General features: G+C 46.3%; 1 protein-coding gene across 1 annotated transcript in view; it reads left to right on the top strand.

Annotated features, from left to right (window-relative positions):
- The window catches only part of HTRA1 (HtrA serine peptidase 1), a 73,604-nt gene that overhangs the window by 20,827 nt on the left and 38,098 nt on the right, over positions 1 to 14,679 (top strand). Inside the window, exon 2 of the mRNA XM_006831425.1 lies at positions 13,461 to 13,560. Coding sequence (XP_006831488.1) covers positions 13,461 to 13,560 — 100 coding nt within the window. The remainder of the gene's footprint in view (positions 1 to 13,460; positions 13,561 to 14,679) is intronic.

Here is a 14,679-nt window from a genome sequence, read left to right on the forward strand (position 1 = left end):
TGTGTTGCAGGATCAGCACTGTACTGCTAGCTTACAACGTCGATAGTTCAAACTCACTAACTGTTCCAAAGGAGAAGGAAGAGGCTTTCTGCTCCTGTAAAGATTTACACCCTTGGAAACCCTATACAGGCTTAGTATGAGTGGGAATCGATTCTCTGACAGTGGGTTTGGTGGGTTTATCTATAGCCTTTTTACTTCCCACCATATAAATGGAGAAAAGATTGAAGTTAAAGACTTCATTTTATTCAGATCAACCATGAGCACTTATGGAAGCAGCAGTCAAGAAATCAAACAATGTATTGCATTAGGCAAATCTGCTGCACAAGACCTTTTTAAAGTGTTCGAGAGCAATTCAGAAGTCTGTTTGAAGACTAAGGTGCGCCTGACCCAAGCCATGATATTTTTAGTAACCTCATACGCATACGAAAGCTGGACAGTGAATAAGGAAGACCGTAGAAGAATTGATGCATTTGAGTTATGGTGTTGGAGGTGAATATTGAAAGTACCTTTGGCTGCCAAAAGAACCAACAGATCTGTGTTGGAAGAAGTGCAGCCAGAGTGCTCCCTGGAGGCCAGGAAGTCCAGACTTTGTCTCTCATACTTTGGACATATTATCAGGTGGGACCAGTCGCTGGAGAAGAATATCATGCTTGGTAAAGTGGAGGGTCGGAGATGAAGAAGTCCCCCAATGAGATGGATTGACACAGTGGCAGCATCGATGGGCTCAAGCGTGGCAACGATTGTGAGGTTGGCCCAGGACCAGGCAGTGTTTCGTTGTGTTGTGCATAGGGTTGCTATGACTCAGTACTGACTCGATGGTACCTAACAACAACAAATCATTGAGTTGTTGTTAAGTACCGTCAAGTTGGTTCTGACTCATAGCGACCCTAGAGAGGGTTTCCGAGGAGTGAGTGGTGGGTTTGATGATCGGGTGGCACCGTGAAAATAGGGTGTATGGTACTCTATCTTGGGGACTGGTCAGTTTTGCCATTCTTCTTGGTGACAAAGGAGCCACCTCAGAAGCAGAAACAGGCAATTCCAGGGCCATCAAGAAAGACGAGCCACGAGCAGAGTGCAAAATCTCTGCATGGAAAAATGGCCCCAGAGGTAGCACGCAACACAGGCAACAGGATGGAGGGACTAGCAGAGGGCTTCTGTGTCATAGAAGGAGTAAGGCTGAGTACCTCGGAGCAGGAGACTGGTTTGCAGAATGTGCCCCTTGGGTATTTATCAGCAGCGCTGAAGGAGCTTTGTAACACTTGAGAGGCTGAGGACCAACATCGAGGTGTGCCTGCAGTATGGTACCCTGTTTGCCAATCATGGGTATTGCCTGTGAGTTCTGTGTGGGCACCCACAGAGAAATAGAGAGAGCTATGAAAGGGATGATAAAGAATGCTAGATAATAGAGGCGTGGGGGACCTTAGGAATTGGCCTTGAGCTGATTTTAAGTTTGATTCTTCTTCCTTGTGTAGCCAGAGGAGGTCAGACATGGCTTCCTTGCTGGTTTTGCAGTGTGATCGAATTCCTATTATCCCAGTCTTGTCCATGATTTGTTATGGTCCTCACAGCTGAATGCCTTTGCAGAACCAATAAAACACAAACATCTTTCTGGTATATTCTGCTTTCAGTCAAAATCAATTTGACATTAGCAATGATACCCCTCATTCTATGTCCTTTTCTGGATCTGGGTTGAAATCCTGGCAGTTTCTTGATGATGTACTGCTTCAACCATTTAAAAATGATCTTCAGCAAAATTTTACTGGGGTGCAATATTGATGATGTTGTTTGATATTTTCTACATTCTGTTGCATCATCTTTCTTTGGAATGGGCATGAATCTGGATCTCTTCTAATTGGTTGGCTAAGTCACTGTCTTTCAAATTTCTTGGCATAGATGATGAGTAATTCCAGTACTACATCCAGTTGTTGAAGCATATCTATTGGTATTCTGTCAGTTCCTGACTCTGTTTTTCACCAGAGCCTCCGTGTACCTTGGACGTCTTCCTTCAGTACCATTGGTTATCATATGCTGTCTTCTTGATTGTCCACCGATTCTTTTTGGTACAGTGACTCTGTGTCTTCCTTCCATCTTCTTTTGATGCTTCCTGCATTATTCAATCTTTTGCTGCCAGATTCTTAGAAAGATACCTTAGATTTATATCTTTTTCAAAGAGATAAAGAACTTACAATGACTAGGAACCTGGATGGTGTTGTAGGATAAGCCTTGGACTGCTAACCACAAGGTGATGATTCAAACCCACCAGCTGCATTGAGGAAGATGAGACCACCTGCTCTGGTGAAGATTTAGTCTCGGAAGCCCTATATAGGGTTGTTATAAATCAGAATTGACCTGTCAGTGAATTTGGTTTTTGGTTTGAGTTCCCTCAAGTGAGTTCTCAGAAAATAAAGGAATCTTTCCCCTTATTTGCCTTGTTGTTATTGCTGTTAAGTGCTGTCAAGTCGGTTCTAACCCATAGCGACCCTGTATAGGGTTTCCGAGATGCAGCTGGTGAGCTTGAACCACCGACCTTGCAGTTCAAATGGCTTTGCGATCTGGCACATTAATCCACAGTGTCATACCAGGACTCCTTATTTGCATTGTTGTTGTTATTACATGCCGTGGTGTCAGTTCCGACTCATAGTGACCCTGTACAGGGTTTCCGAGGCTGTCAGTCTTTACCGGAGCAGAAAGCTTCATCTTTCTCCCGCGGAACAGCTGGTAGTTTCGAACTGCTGACCTTAAGGTTCGCAGCCCATTTCGTAACCACTGTGAGTAAACCGTCTTATTTCAGGTTTGTCCAGTTCCTGGTGTGGCGCTGTTGGCTAATGTGCTGGACTGCAAAGTTGGCTTGAGCCACAAGGCCGGCAGTTCAAGCTTCACCAGACGCTCCTTAGAAACTCTATACAGGGTCACTATGGGTCGGAGCTGACCCGATGGTACTTAACAACAACATTCAGTTTGTGTAGTCCTGTTATGGCGCTCTAGGATAAGCACTGGACCGTTAATCCCAAGATTGACTGCCCAAACCCACCAGCGATTCCTCGGAGACCCTATACAGGGCTGTTATGGGTCAGAAGCGACTCGACGGCACTTCACAACAACAACATTTGAGTTTGCACGGAGCCCTGTTGTCTCAATGGTTAAGTGCTTGGCCACTAAGGAAGTTTGCTGGTTCCAATCTGTGTAGCAGCTCTGAGGAAGAAAGGTCTGGCAATGTGCTCCTCTAAAGATCGCAGCCGAGAAACTTCTGGGTCAGCTCTGGTCTGCCCTGACGTCGTTAGGAGTAGACATGGACTCCACAGCACCCAACAGCAGCATCATTTCAGTTTGCGTTTGTCCAGGCATTGTCTCTGGGTTCTGAAGGACGGGGGCTTTGCCCTGCCCAGCACAAGAGACACTGTATCAGACCCCAACTGTCCTCGCGATCCCGGCATCCATCACAAGACAGCACTTCTCACAGCTCCTGATTCTGTGAGACTTTTCAGTACTTAATCTGTACTTTGGCTTTAAAAGCAAATCATTGGAAAGTTGGGAGGGCCAGCCTCACAGGGCCATTGACTTGTATGGTTCCCCACGACACGTGTCCAGAAGGGTCTACCTCGTGGAGCTCTGCTCCTTTTAAACAAGGGGCCCCACATTTTCTGTCACCAGTGCTGAATGTAGGACATGGCAGTAAAACGGCTGTGGTGTGATCCGTCAGCTCTTGAAGTGAATCTGAATTTTGGGAACATGTTGTTCCCTGAGAATAAAGAAGGATTCATTTCTTTTCCCTAGAATACACTGTGCTCTGTTTTTTAAATTAGCTCTGCTTATCAACTCTGGAGAAATTGGAAGGCGTGATTGTTCTTGCTGGAAAAGAGACCGGAAGTGTGAAGAAGCATCTTTCTACTTTGCAAAGTCAGCCAGGGGCGGGCTGGAGGCTGGGTGAAGTGGCCGAGAACCCCAACTGACTTCAGGGCTAGACAGACCTAACAGGTTAGCCTCCTGCCTCAGCCACCACAGCTTCCTGTACTCTATGTCTCAGCCTTTCCATTGATATCAGACCAAACCCAGAGCTGCTGAGTCAGTCAGTATCCACTCACAGTGATGCTCTGGGGCCAAGTAGAAACAGTGTTGTCACTAAGGGGGCATGGGAGGTGCAGACGAAACCAGGTGACACTGTCAGAGAGGGTGACACCACAATGACTGTCTGTATAAACTTTTGTGCAGCGTTTCAGCAGAAATGTACCATTTGTAAAAAAAATATCACGACAGCTAGTTGTAACAACAAAAACATTTTTTTGTAAATTTGGCTTACATGTATCAGTGTACCTACACAGCTGAAACTTTATGCTAATTAACTTTTTGAATCTTACGATGCGCTCTGGTCCAAGCTGCCATTATTACCCAACTATTTTTTTGGAGTCCTGGTGTGGTGCTGTGGGTTAATGTGCCAGACTGCAAAGCTGTTTGAACTGCAAGGTCAGCGGTTCAGGCTCACCAGCTGCTCCTTAGAAACCCTATACAGGGTCACTGTGGGTCAGAACCGACTGGACAGCACTTAACAACAACAACAACAACAATAAGGATGCTTTGGAGTCCTGGTGTGGCGCTGGACTCCAAATGCGCTGGACTCTAAAAGTTGGTTTGAACTGCAAGGTGGGGGATTCAAGTTCACCATCCGCTCCTGGGAAACCCTATACAGGGTCGCAACCAAATCGATGGCACTTAACAGCAACAAGAAAGATGCTTTGAACCCTAAGTTTTTATCTGCATAAGCTACAAGCATGCTCTGTTATTTTCTCTGCTGCCTGTGTTTTTATAGTTTCTGATTTTGTCAAATTTTCTGGTATTTCAGCTACAATATTGTGGGTCTGTTGTATTTTTGAACGTGCATCAATAACTCTTTAAAGAATGAACTCGTAATTAAAGAAAAAGGAGGGAATTTAAGAAGGCTTCCATTCAGTTACTGTCATTAGTCTAAGTAGTAATCTGACATGGGAAGATTTTACGGTTTTTTTGTTGGTATTCATAGAATTTAAGGAATCCTGTGTCTAAGCAGTCTACGACTAAATCACATACTATTCTATGGCTGAAGTAGATAGGACTTCCTAGGAATGCTGGTGTGGCTGTAGGATAAGCACTCGACCTCAAGGTCTGTTTGAACCGCAAGGCTGGCTCTTTGGAAACCCTATACGAGGTCGCTGTGAGTCAGAAGTGACTCACAACAACAAGGTAGATAATAGGCATGAGTAAGAATTCTGTCTGGTCCTCAGGGTCCATGGAGGTGACACCAAGCCTACTGATAACACTGAGTAGAACTGCCCCAGAGGGTTTCCAAGATTGTAAATCATTATGGAAGCAGATTTTCTAATGTGGAGCAGCACAGCACTTAACCACTGCACCACCATGGCTCCCTCAATACATGATGTTGTTAAGTGCTGGCCACTCAGTTCTGACTCATAGTGAGTGGCTGGTGGGTTTGAACTGCTGACCTTTCTGTCAGTCTAGTGGTTGCCGCACCAGGACATGTTTTTGCTAAGGGCACTTGAGTCTCTTCTGACTCATAGCGACCCTGTATAGGGTTTCTGAGGAGCAGCTGGTGGATTTGATCCGCCGATCTTGCGGTTCAACCCGATCTTACGGTCCAGTGCGTTACCCTGCAGCGCCACCCCAGGGCTCCTAGGAAACACTTAAGCATGTGCAAGTTAGCTCGGACCTCCAACTAATCACCTGGCACTAGACCTCAGAAAGAGGGGGGCATGATGTGGTCATGCATATTCATCGATTTCATCATTCATGACTATGTATAAGTGTATTATGCATATTTGCTGAGGTTCTATTGACTAAGGGACCCCAAACCTTGTAGCTTTTTTTCCGTGGGGTTCTTGGAGTGGTGAGAACAGCCATGTGAGGAAGATAGTGGCCTGTCCCTGGGGACTGTGCAGTGACCTCCCCCAGACCTTGTCTGATTCATCTCCCTGGGTGTCCGGTTACAGTAAATGGGGAACTGTGAACCTTGTAGTCTCCTTGAGCTGTGGGAGCCATTCTAAGGAATTCTCCAACTCCCCATCAGGGAGGTGGGGCCTGGAGGACAGCTCAGGGCCGTAAGGGCCAGAGACAAAGTGCCACAGGGGTAGCAGGTGGAAGAGTGATAAGGAGGGAAAGTGGGGGTACATGTTACCTCTGCATTTTAGAAATAGGTGGAGTCTGGTCCTTTATTGGGCTGGTAGGGGGTTCACAGGAGGGGTGGGGCATGCAGTAAGTAGTTTGGGAAATAGAGTCGGGGAGTCGGATCACGTGACATGGAGTTGTATGGGCTCCCGCAGGAATTTGTCCCATGCCAGCTGGGGGTGAGCCCGGCCTGTCTGAATGATTATGGGGAGGTAGAATTTTTGGAGGGGTGGTAGGAACCACTTGGGGTGTTTTGTCCCTGAGTTTTGTGATGAGAGAGTATGTAAGGCTGGGCTGAGAGCTGGGAGGGACTCCTAGCCCAGCTCCCTTGGTTCTTGTCAAGCTGACCTCCACATGTTGGCCCTGGAATGTTGGTGACCAGGCTAGCTGTGTGTGTGTGTGTGGGGGGGGGCAGCTGTCCTCAGGTGTGACTCCCGATACTTAAGCCAGCCAGGTGCTCTGGAGGCTTGGAGCAATGACAGCTTCCTTGGATTCTCAGCAGGTCCACAATAGAATTATTGATTATTAGTTCATCAATTATTCTTCATTCAGGGTTACTTTTTTCCCATAGCCAAGTGGTTACGAGTTGGGCTGCTAACCTCAAGGGTCAGCAGTTCAAAACTACCAGCTGTTCCATGGGAGAAAGATGAGACTTTCTGCTCCCGTAAAGATTTACAGTCTCGGAAACCCTATTCAGGGTTGCTATGAGGCTATGAGTTGGAACCAATTCCACGGCACATAACCATCACCATACATGGAGCCCTGGTATGGTGCTGTAGGATAAGCACTGAACTGCTAACTGTAAGGTCGGCAGTTCAAACCTACCAGCTGCTACTTGGAAACCCTGTACAGGTTCTGACTTAATGGCACTGAACAATGACAACGACATATACAGTACAAGGAACCTTGGTGGCACACAGGTTGGGCTGCTAACGTAAAGGTTACAGGTTCAAACCCATTAGCTGCTTCATGGGAGAATGATGTGGCAGTCTGCTTCCATAAAGATTGATAGCTTTGGAAACCCTATGGGCTTCAAACCACAAGGTCGGTAGTTCAAACCCATCAGCTGCTCCTCAGATTTACTATGATTCGAAACCAACTCGATGGCACTTAACAACAACAATGATGACAAACCCTATGGGACAGTTCTACAATATCCTGCAAGGTTGCTCTGAATTGAAATTGACTTGATGGCGGTGGATTTGGGTGTTGGTGGGACACATGGGTGTTGGGTTTCAGACCCAGCGGGAAAAGCCTTCTGAATACAGAGGCGCCAAGAGACCAAAAACAACAGCCAGAGCTCATTCCGAGGGACATTAGTTTATTACAGAAGAGACTAGAAGAGATGGTTTACTGACAAGAGAATCCACCTACAAAGGGCGAAACCGGGTGTCTCTATTGGCGGTGACTAGACTGAAGATTTTCCATGAGAGGGGTGTGGACTAGAGGTCTTTTTAATATCATGGGGTAAGGGCAGCAAAGGTTGGTATGTGGAACCGTAAGGTGTGGGGTCCCCTCCTAGATGACAAAGGGGCTTCGGCAAGCACAGTGGGGGGAAGGGCTCCTTCCAAGTATTGTTGTTAAGCGCCACCGAGTTGGTTCCCACTTATAGCGACCATGTATATGGTCTCTGAGGAACAGCTGGTGGGTTTGAACCACTGACCTTGTGGTTCCTTGTTTAGTGCTTATCCTGTAGCTCCACACCAGGAGTCCCCTTCCTAATATATGCATAATGAAAGCAGGAACACAAGACAGTTGGAGGAGGGACTGTCTCATCCATCTCAGAGAGCAGGAGCAGGGGAAGGGACAGACATCTGGTTCCATGTGACCTTTTTGTGGCTGTTTTGGAGCACGTATGTTTGTGTCCCTACAGTGGCATAGTCTTAGACCTTGTTCCGGGGAGTGGGCATCAGTAGTGCCCCCTGGGCGCCCCAGGGACACCAGGATAGACAGATCACAGAAGTGAATCCAGAGCACACAAATGTGGCCCACCAGACCCAAACGCAGTGACCCCCAGTTTTACCTCCCCCTTAGCCACATTTCCAGAACGCCTGCAGCTTCTCAGTGCGATTGAGGGAGAGACAGCAGCCTCCCACAACTGCAGCGTAAGTGTCTAACGTCAGCAAATTCTTAAAGCTTTCCACAACTGAAAGCTTTGCTGGGCCCCTCCCTGGGCAAGAGGAAGTGTCTGAGGTTGAGCTTTGTCATCCTTCACTCTGTAAACCCACCTGAGAGATTATCTGTGGCCGTGGAGTCAGAACTATCCACCATAGAGTCCAAATATCCCTGCATACAGAGGTTCCACCCCTCCCTCGAAAATGCGTGTGTATGTGTGTACCATTGTGTGTACACATACATATGTTTATGCACATGTGTGCATGTGTGTGTTTGGAAGGGACTGGAGGTCAGTGGAAAAGGAAGGACAGTTTGAAATTGCAGGTTTCTGTTGTGGGTTCTGGCTGAGTGGGCTGTAATGGGGAGTGAGCAGTCAGAAGGGAGAGGCATCTATGGGGGAGGAGTAGGGTTTCTTACCTTTTTTCCTACTCATACTTTTATCTTGCTGTTAAGTGTTGTCATTTCGGTTCTAACCGGTGACCCTGTGTAGGGTTTCTGAGGAGCAGCTGGTGAATTTGAACCACCAACCTTATAGTTCAAAGTGACCTTGTGGTCCAGTGCTTATCCTACAGTGTCACACCAGGACTGATACAGATGACTTACTACAAGAATGAAATTAAAATGATGAAAAATACAAGTCCCAGTTTTGAATTTGTAGATTCGACAGACGCAAGATGCCTGTGTCAAATTGCTATAGAGGTTTCTGAACGTGTTCTTTCAATTTCTGGGATTAAATCTGTGTTAGTGGGAAAAAGACCCCAGGTTCAAACATGGTCTATAGAGACCCTTTACTAGGTCTGACACAGGACAAAGACAGAACAAATTCGTTCACTCATCAGAATGAGGTAAACTGTCAGCAGGCACACAGCACAGAGGCCGGTGGTGCCCACTGACTCACAAACACAAGGTCATTCACATGACACAGAACAAAAGGAATCATCCCAGGTCGTGATTGGTGGCTGGCCAATCCATCACTGCCGAAGGCAGGACTACAGAAGCTGGAATCCATCCCTCACAGCTGCTGGTGTGGGGTATGACCCATGATCAAGCAGCCCTGAGTCAAAGTCAGTCACCAGCACCCCAACTTTTAACTTAAACAAGGTAACATGCGGTTATTTTGGGGCAATCCGTAAGGACACACCCAGGCACATTCCCTAGTTCTTTATGTAAGCCTAAGGGCAAACCACCCCGCCCTGGGCTTGCCCCAGGCTTGTCTAAGCGTAGCCACATGCTGGTTCAATGGTCAGCATGCCCTGGGGAAAATACCATGGACTATCTGGAGAAGTACAGTCTGGATGCTCCTTAGAAGTGAGGATGGTGAGATTTTTGTCTCTCAGACTTTGGACGTATTGTCAGGAAGGACCAGTCCCTGAAGAAGGAAATCATTCTTGGTAAAGTGGAGGGTCAATGGAAAAGAGGAAGACCCTCAACTTGATGGACTGATAATGGCAGCAATGATGAACTTATAAACCACACTCGTGAAGATGGCACAGGACTAGGCAATGTTTCGTTCTGTTGTGCATAACACCACTGTGAGTTGGGACCCACTTGATGGCCCCTATCAATACCTAAAGAGCTCTGGTAGCACAGTGGTTACGAATCGGGCTGTGAACCGCAAGGTCAGCAGTTCGAAACTACCAACTGCTCCGTGGGAGAAAGATGAGGCATTCTGCTCCCGTAAAGGTTAACAGCCTCGGAAACCCTGTTCAGGGTCGCTATGAGTTGGAACCTACTCCATGGCACATAACAACAACAACAATACCTAAAGAACTCAAAGTGTGTCTGAACTCACAGTATGTCATGACTTAGAACGGAGTTAGGGCTCCCACTGTAGACCACAGTCTCTTAAACCAAGTGCTTTAGAATTTAGTCTGTAATGCAGATCCCATCTCTCTGGACGCTGAGCATCTGTGCTCAGTGGTGGACCACACTTTGGGCTGGGTCAGCTCGGAGATACGTAGAGTCAGAGGGAAGGGTGTGTTGTCTCAGGGGGAACCTGTGAGACTTGTAGCTTGGTTCTGAATCGGATGCTGGAGTGTGTGCACTGGAGTGCTGGGGGAGGACCCTACATCAGGGACAACTTTGTCTGAAATAGCTTTGAGTATACTGAAAACCCTATGCAGGAGGAGCAGTTGCTAAGTTTGAATCACCAACCTTGCGGTTCAAGCCAATCTTATCGTCGAGTGCTCATCCTTCTAATTAAATCTTGGGAGTCCTGACGTGGCACTGTAGGATAAAGAACTAGGCAACAGAGTCAATTTGAACTACAAGGGCGGCAGTTCACACCCACCAGTCACTCCTCAGAAACTGCTATGAGCCTGAACCTACTCAACAGCACTTAACAACAACAATAAAAATACTTACCATGCAGGGGTCCATGAATGTTGTTAAAAATATTCAGCGCTCACTGAAGTTTGAACATAAACTTTATTCTGAGCAGTGATTCTATATGTACACAGGAGGAGGCGATTTTGATTCTAGAAAAAGCAAATGGCTCGAAGAAGCTAGATGCAGTGAAGTTGGTAAAGAGGAGAGAGAAATATAGTAGATCAACCATTGGCTGATCTTCACAGAGTTGATGAGCCCTGCCTTCCCTCTTGGCTGTGATCCACTGATAGGTTACTTTTGGCCTGGCTGCTAATACTTTGGCCTTCCAGCAAGAAGACTTTATAAGATTTCAATTGTTGTTAAGTGTTGTTGAGTTGGTTTTGACTCATAGAGACCCGATGTAGGGTTTTTGAGGAGCGACTCTAGTGTGTTTGAACTGCTGACCTTGCGGTTAGCAGTCCAATGCTTATCCGACAGTGTCACTTTGTTGTTGTTAGGTGCTATCGAGTTGGTACCAACTCATAGGGATCCTATGCACAACAGAAGGAAACACTGCCCAGTTCTGGGCCAACCTCACAATTATTGCTATGCTTGAGTCCATTGATGCTGCCACCTGGCCAATCCATTTTGTTGGGGGTCTTCCTCTTTTTCTCTGACCCACGACCTTACCAAACATGATATCCTTCTCCAGAGATTGGTCCCTCCTGACAATATGTCCGAAGTATGAGAGACGAAGTTTGGCCATCCTGGCCTCCAAGGAGCACTCTGGCTGCCCTTCTTCCAAAACGGATCTGTTGGTTCTTTTGGCAGCCCATGGCACTTTCAATATTCTCCTCCAACACCATAACTCAAAAGCATCAATTCTTCTGTGGTCTTCCTTATTCGCTGTCCAGTTTTCACATGCATATGAGGTTATTGAAAATACCATGGCTTGTGTCAGGCGCACCTTAGACCTCAAGCTGACACTTCGCTCATCAAAAGCTTTAAATTGTTATTGATGGTCAGTGCTGTCTAGTTGGTTCCAACTCACATAGACCCTGTATAAGATTTCTGAGGAGTATCTTGGGGGTTTGAACTGCCGAATTTGCAGTTAGCAACTTCTCCTGCAGCACAATTGGTGGTAGTGGTTGTGTGCCGTTGAGTCGGTTCTGACTGATAGTGATCCTGCTTAGGTTTCCGAGGCTGTAAATCTTTATGGGAGCAGAAAGTCTCATCTTTCTCCTGTGGAATGACTGGTAGATTCGAACTGCTAACTTTGGAGTTAGCAGTCCAACATGTTGTAGCCTACTATGCTACCAAGTCTCCTTAAGATTTAAATTATTGTTGTTGTTAAGTGCCGTGGAGTCGGTTCCGACTCATAGTGGTTTTTGAGGAGTGACTGGTGGGTTTGAACTGCCGACCTTGTAGTTCGAATTGACCTTGTTGTCTAGTTCTTTATCCTACAGTACCACACCAGGACTCCCAAGTTTAATTAGGAGGATGAGCACTCAACCATAAGGTCAGCTAGAACCACAATGTTGGCAGTTCAAACTTAGCAGCTGCTCCGTGGAAACCCTATACAGGGTTGCTATGAGTCGGAAATGACTTGATGGCACTTAACAACAACAACAACAACAACAACAACAGTTTTTGGCAGCCTTTCGCAGTTTGAGTTAGGCTGTTTATGGCTAAGATTTGCTTCTGAAGAGGCATCTTAGCACAGTGGATAAAACACTCAGCTGCAAACTGGAAGTTCTGTGGTTCTAACTTATTTGGACTAATTGATTCCAAATCTCTTCTATGGTTATCACTCCTCTTCCTTCCACACATGGCGAAACCAATAGCTGCACCTTAGACGGCCACTCATGAGCTTTCACGATCCCAGATGCTACTCATCCAAGCAGGATGTAGAACATTGTCTTGTTGACTGTGTCATGCTAATTGTCCATGGTGTCCCCTGAGACTATGGTCCTCAGCCCCCAGGCCCACCAACTCATTGCCTTTAGACGTTTGATAACATCTAGGAAGTTGTCATCCTTTAGCTCCCTGTCCTCTCCACCACATCCATAGTTGTGCATGATCCAGACACTCAGAAGCAAGTCTTTTTGGCTCCCTCTAACTCATATCTAAGGAGCTCTGGTTTCGAATTGGGCTGCTAACCTCAAGGTCGGCAGTTTTACCAGCGGTTCCGTGGGAGAAAGATGAGGCGTTCTGCTCCTGTAAAGATTTACAGCCTTGGAAACCCTGTACAGGGTCACTATAAGTCGAAACCTACTCCACGGTATTTAACAACAACAACAACCCATATCTGGAGTCCTGGTGTGGCGCTGTGTGTTAATGTGCCAGACTGCAAAGCCATTTTGAACCGCAAGGTCAGTGGTTTCAGCTCATCAACAGCCACTCCTTGGAAACCGTACACAAGGTCGCTATGGGTTGGAACTGACTCGATGGCACTTAAGAATGACAACAACCCATATCTGGGAGGGGGGAGTCCTGGAGTCCTGGTGTGGCGCTGTGGGCTAATGTGTCAGACTGCAAAGTTGTTTGAACTGCAAGGTTGGTGGTTCAAACTCACCAGCTGCTCCTGGGAAATCCTCTAAAGTGTTGCTGTGGGTTGGAATCTCTCAACAGCACTTATAGCAACCACAGAAACAACCCATATCTGGACTCTGGAGTGGCACTGTAGGATCAGCAGTGAGCTGCGGACCACAAGGTCAGCAGTTCAAACCCACCAGCTGTTCCTGGGAAACTCTCTATATAGGCTCATTATGAGTTGGACAACTTGACACTTCATACTGAGCAACAACCCATCTCTTACTCTTAGCAGCCACAGCTCCAAGCCCACTGGTCATAATTAAGTGTTTTCTCTTTGCTTTTGCTCCCAGGTCAGGAAGATCCCAACAGTCTGCGCCACAAGTATAACTTCATTGCTGACGTGGTGGAGAAGATCGCCCCGGCTGTGGTTCACATCGAACTGTTTCGCAAGTAAAGAGGCCTTTCCTTTTTTTTTTCTATAACCTCTGACATTTCTGTCAAGTATAAATATGCAGCCATTAAAAGAAAACCTTTAAACAATTTTTGCGACAACATATCACTGAGTGTATTCCTCTAGGAAAATAAGCATTTCTGCCTTAGGATGTTTTTCTGTTTGACTTATTTAAAATGTTTTAGAGAAAACACACCAGACTTATATTCCACTAGAAATGAAAAGGGTTTTATTGAAGTAAATAAAAACAAAACATTTCCTGAAATTGGGAGACATATGAATAATTGGGCAGAAGGTTACAGAGTGTGCTGTGAACTGGGGTTTGGGGGAAGGGGAGGAGGGAGGTTTGGTACATCTTGAGGTTTGTTTAACAGACATTCAATCAGTGACAATTAAGTCAGTGTTTGTCCCTGCTGCAGCAGGCATTTTTTCTTAGTCTTAAGGATTTACAGAGCCAAGAAGAATGAAGAAAGATTTGGTGAATGAAGTCTAATTTGTGGGAGTCAGGCTTGGTTAACTAGTGTTTGCTTTACCCTGGTTACAAGTTATGAGTTAGCAGTAGGAACCTTATCACTTCTAATCCTATTCCTTAGGCTCTGACAACAAGGCGTTGTTTTTAGAGTAAACTGCAAGCTGAATAAACATTCTTAACACAAAACCCAATTAAATCCACAGTAGAACTGCCCCCTAGAGTTAACAAGGCTCTAACTCTTTATAACCCTCACATCTTTCTTCTGAGGAGTAGCTGGCAGGTTCAAACCACCCACCATTCACTTCTTAGCATTTTAACCCCTTTGCCACCAGTGCTGCTCAACACATTTTTAACAGACCCCTTCAATAAACATTTCCTCATCCAAGCTAGAAATCGTGACAATTTATGTTATAAACTGTTATTGTTAGGTGCTGTTAAGTAGGTGCCGACCCATAAGGACTGTGTGTACCACAGAACAAAACACAGGCTGGTCCTTGCGCCATCCTCACAATTGCTTCTGTACCTCAGCCCATTGTCGCTGCCACTCTGTCAGTCCGTCTCACTGGGGGTCTCCCTCTTTCTCTCTGACCCTCCGCTTGACCAAGGATGATATCCTGCTCCAGGGACTGGTCCCTCCTGATAATAT

This window comes from Chrysochloris asiatica, unplaced genomic scaffold (assembly GCF_000296735.1).
Source record: "Chrysochloris asiatica unplaced genomic scaffold, ChrAsi1.0 scaffold00003, whole genome shotgun sequence".
In the NCBI taxonomy this organism is placed as follows: Eukaryota; Metazoa; Chordata; class Mammalia; order Afrosoricida; family Chrysochloridae; genus Chrysochloris; species Chrysochloris asiatica.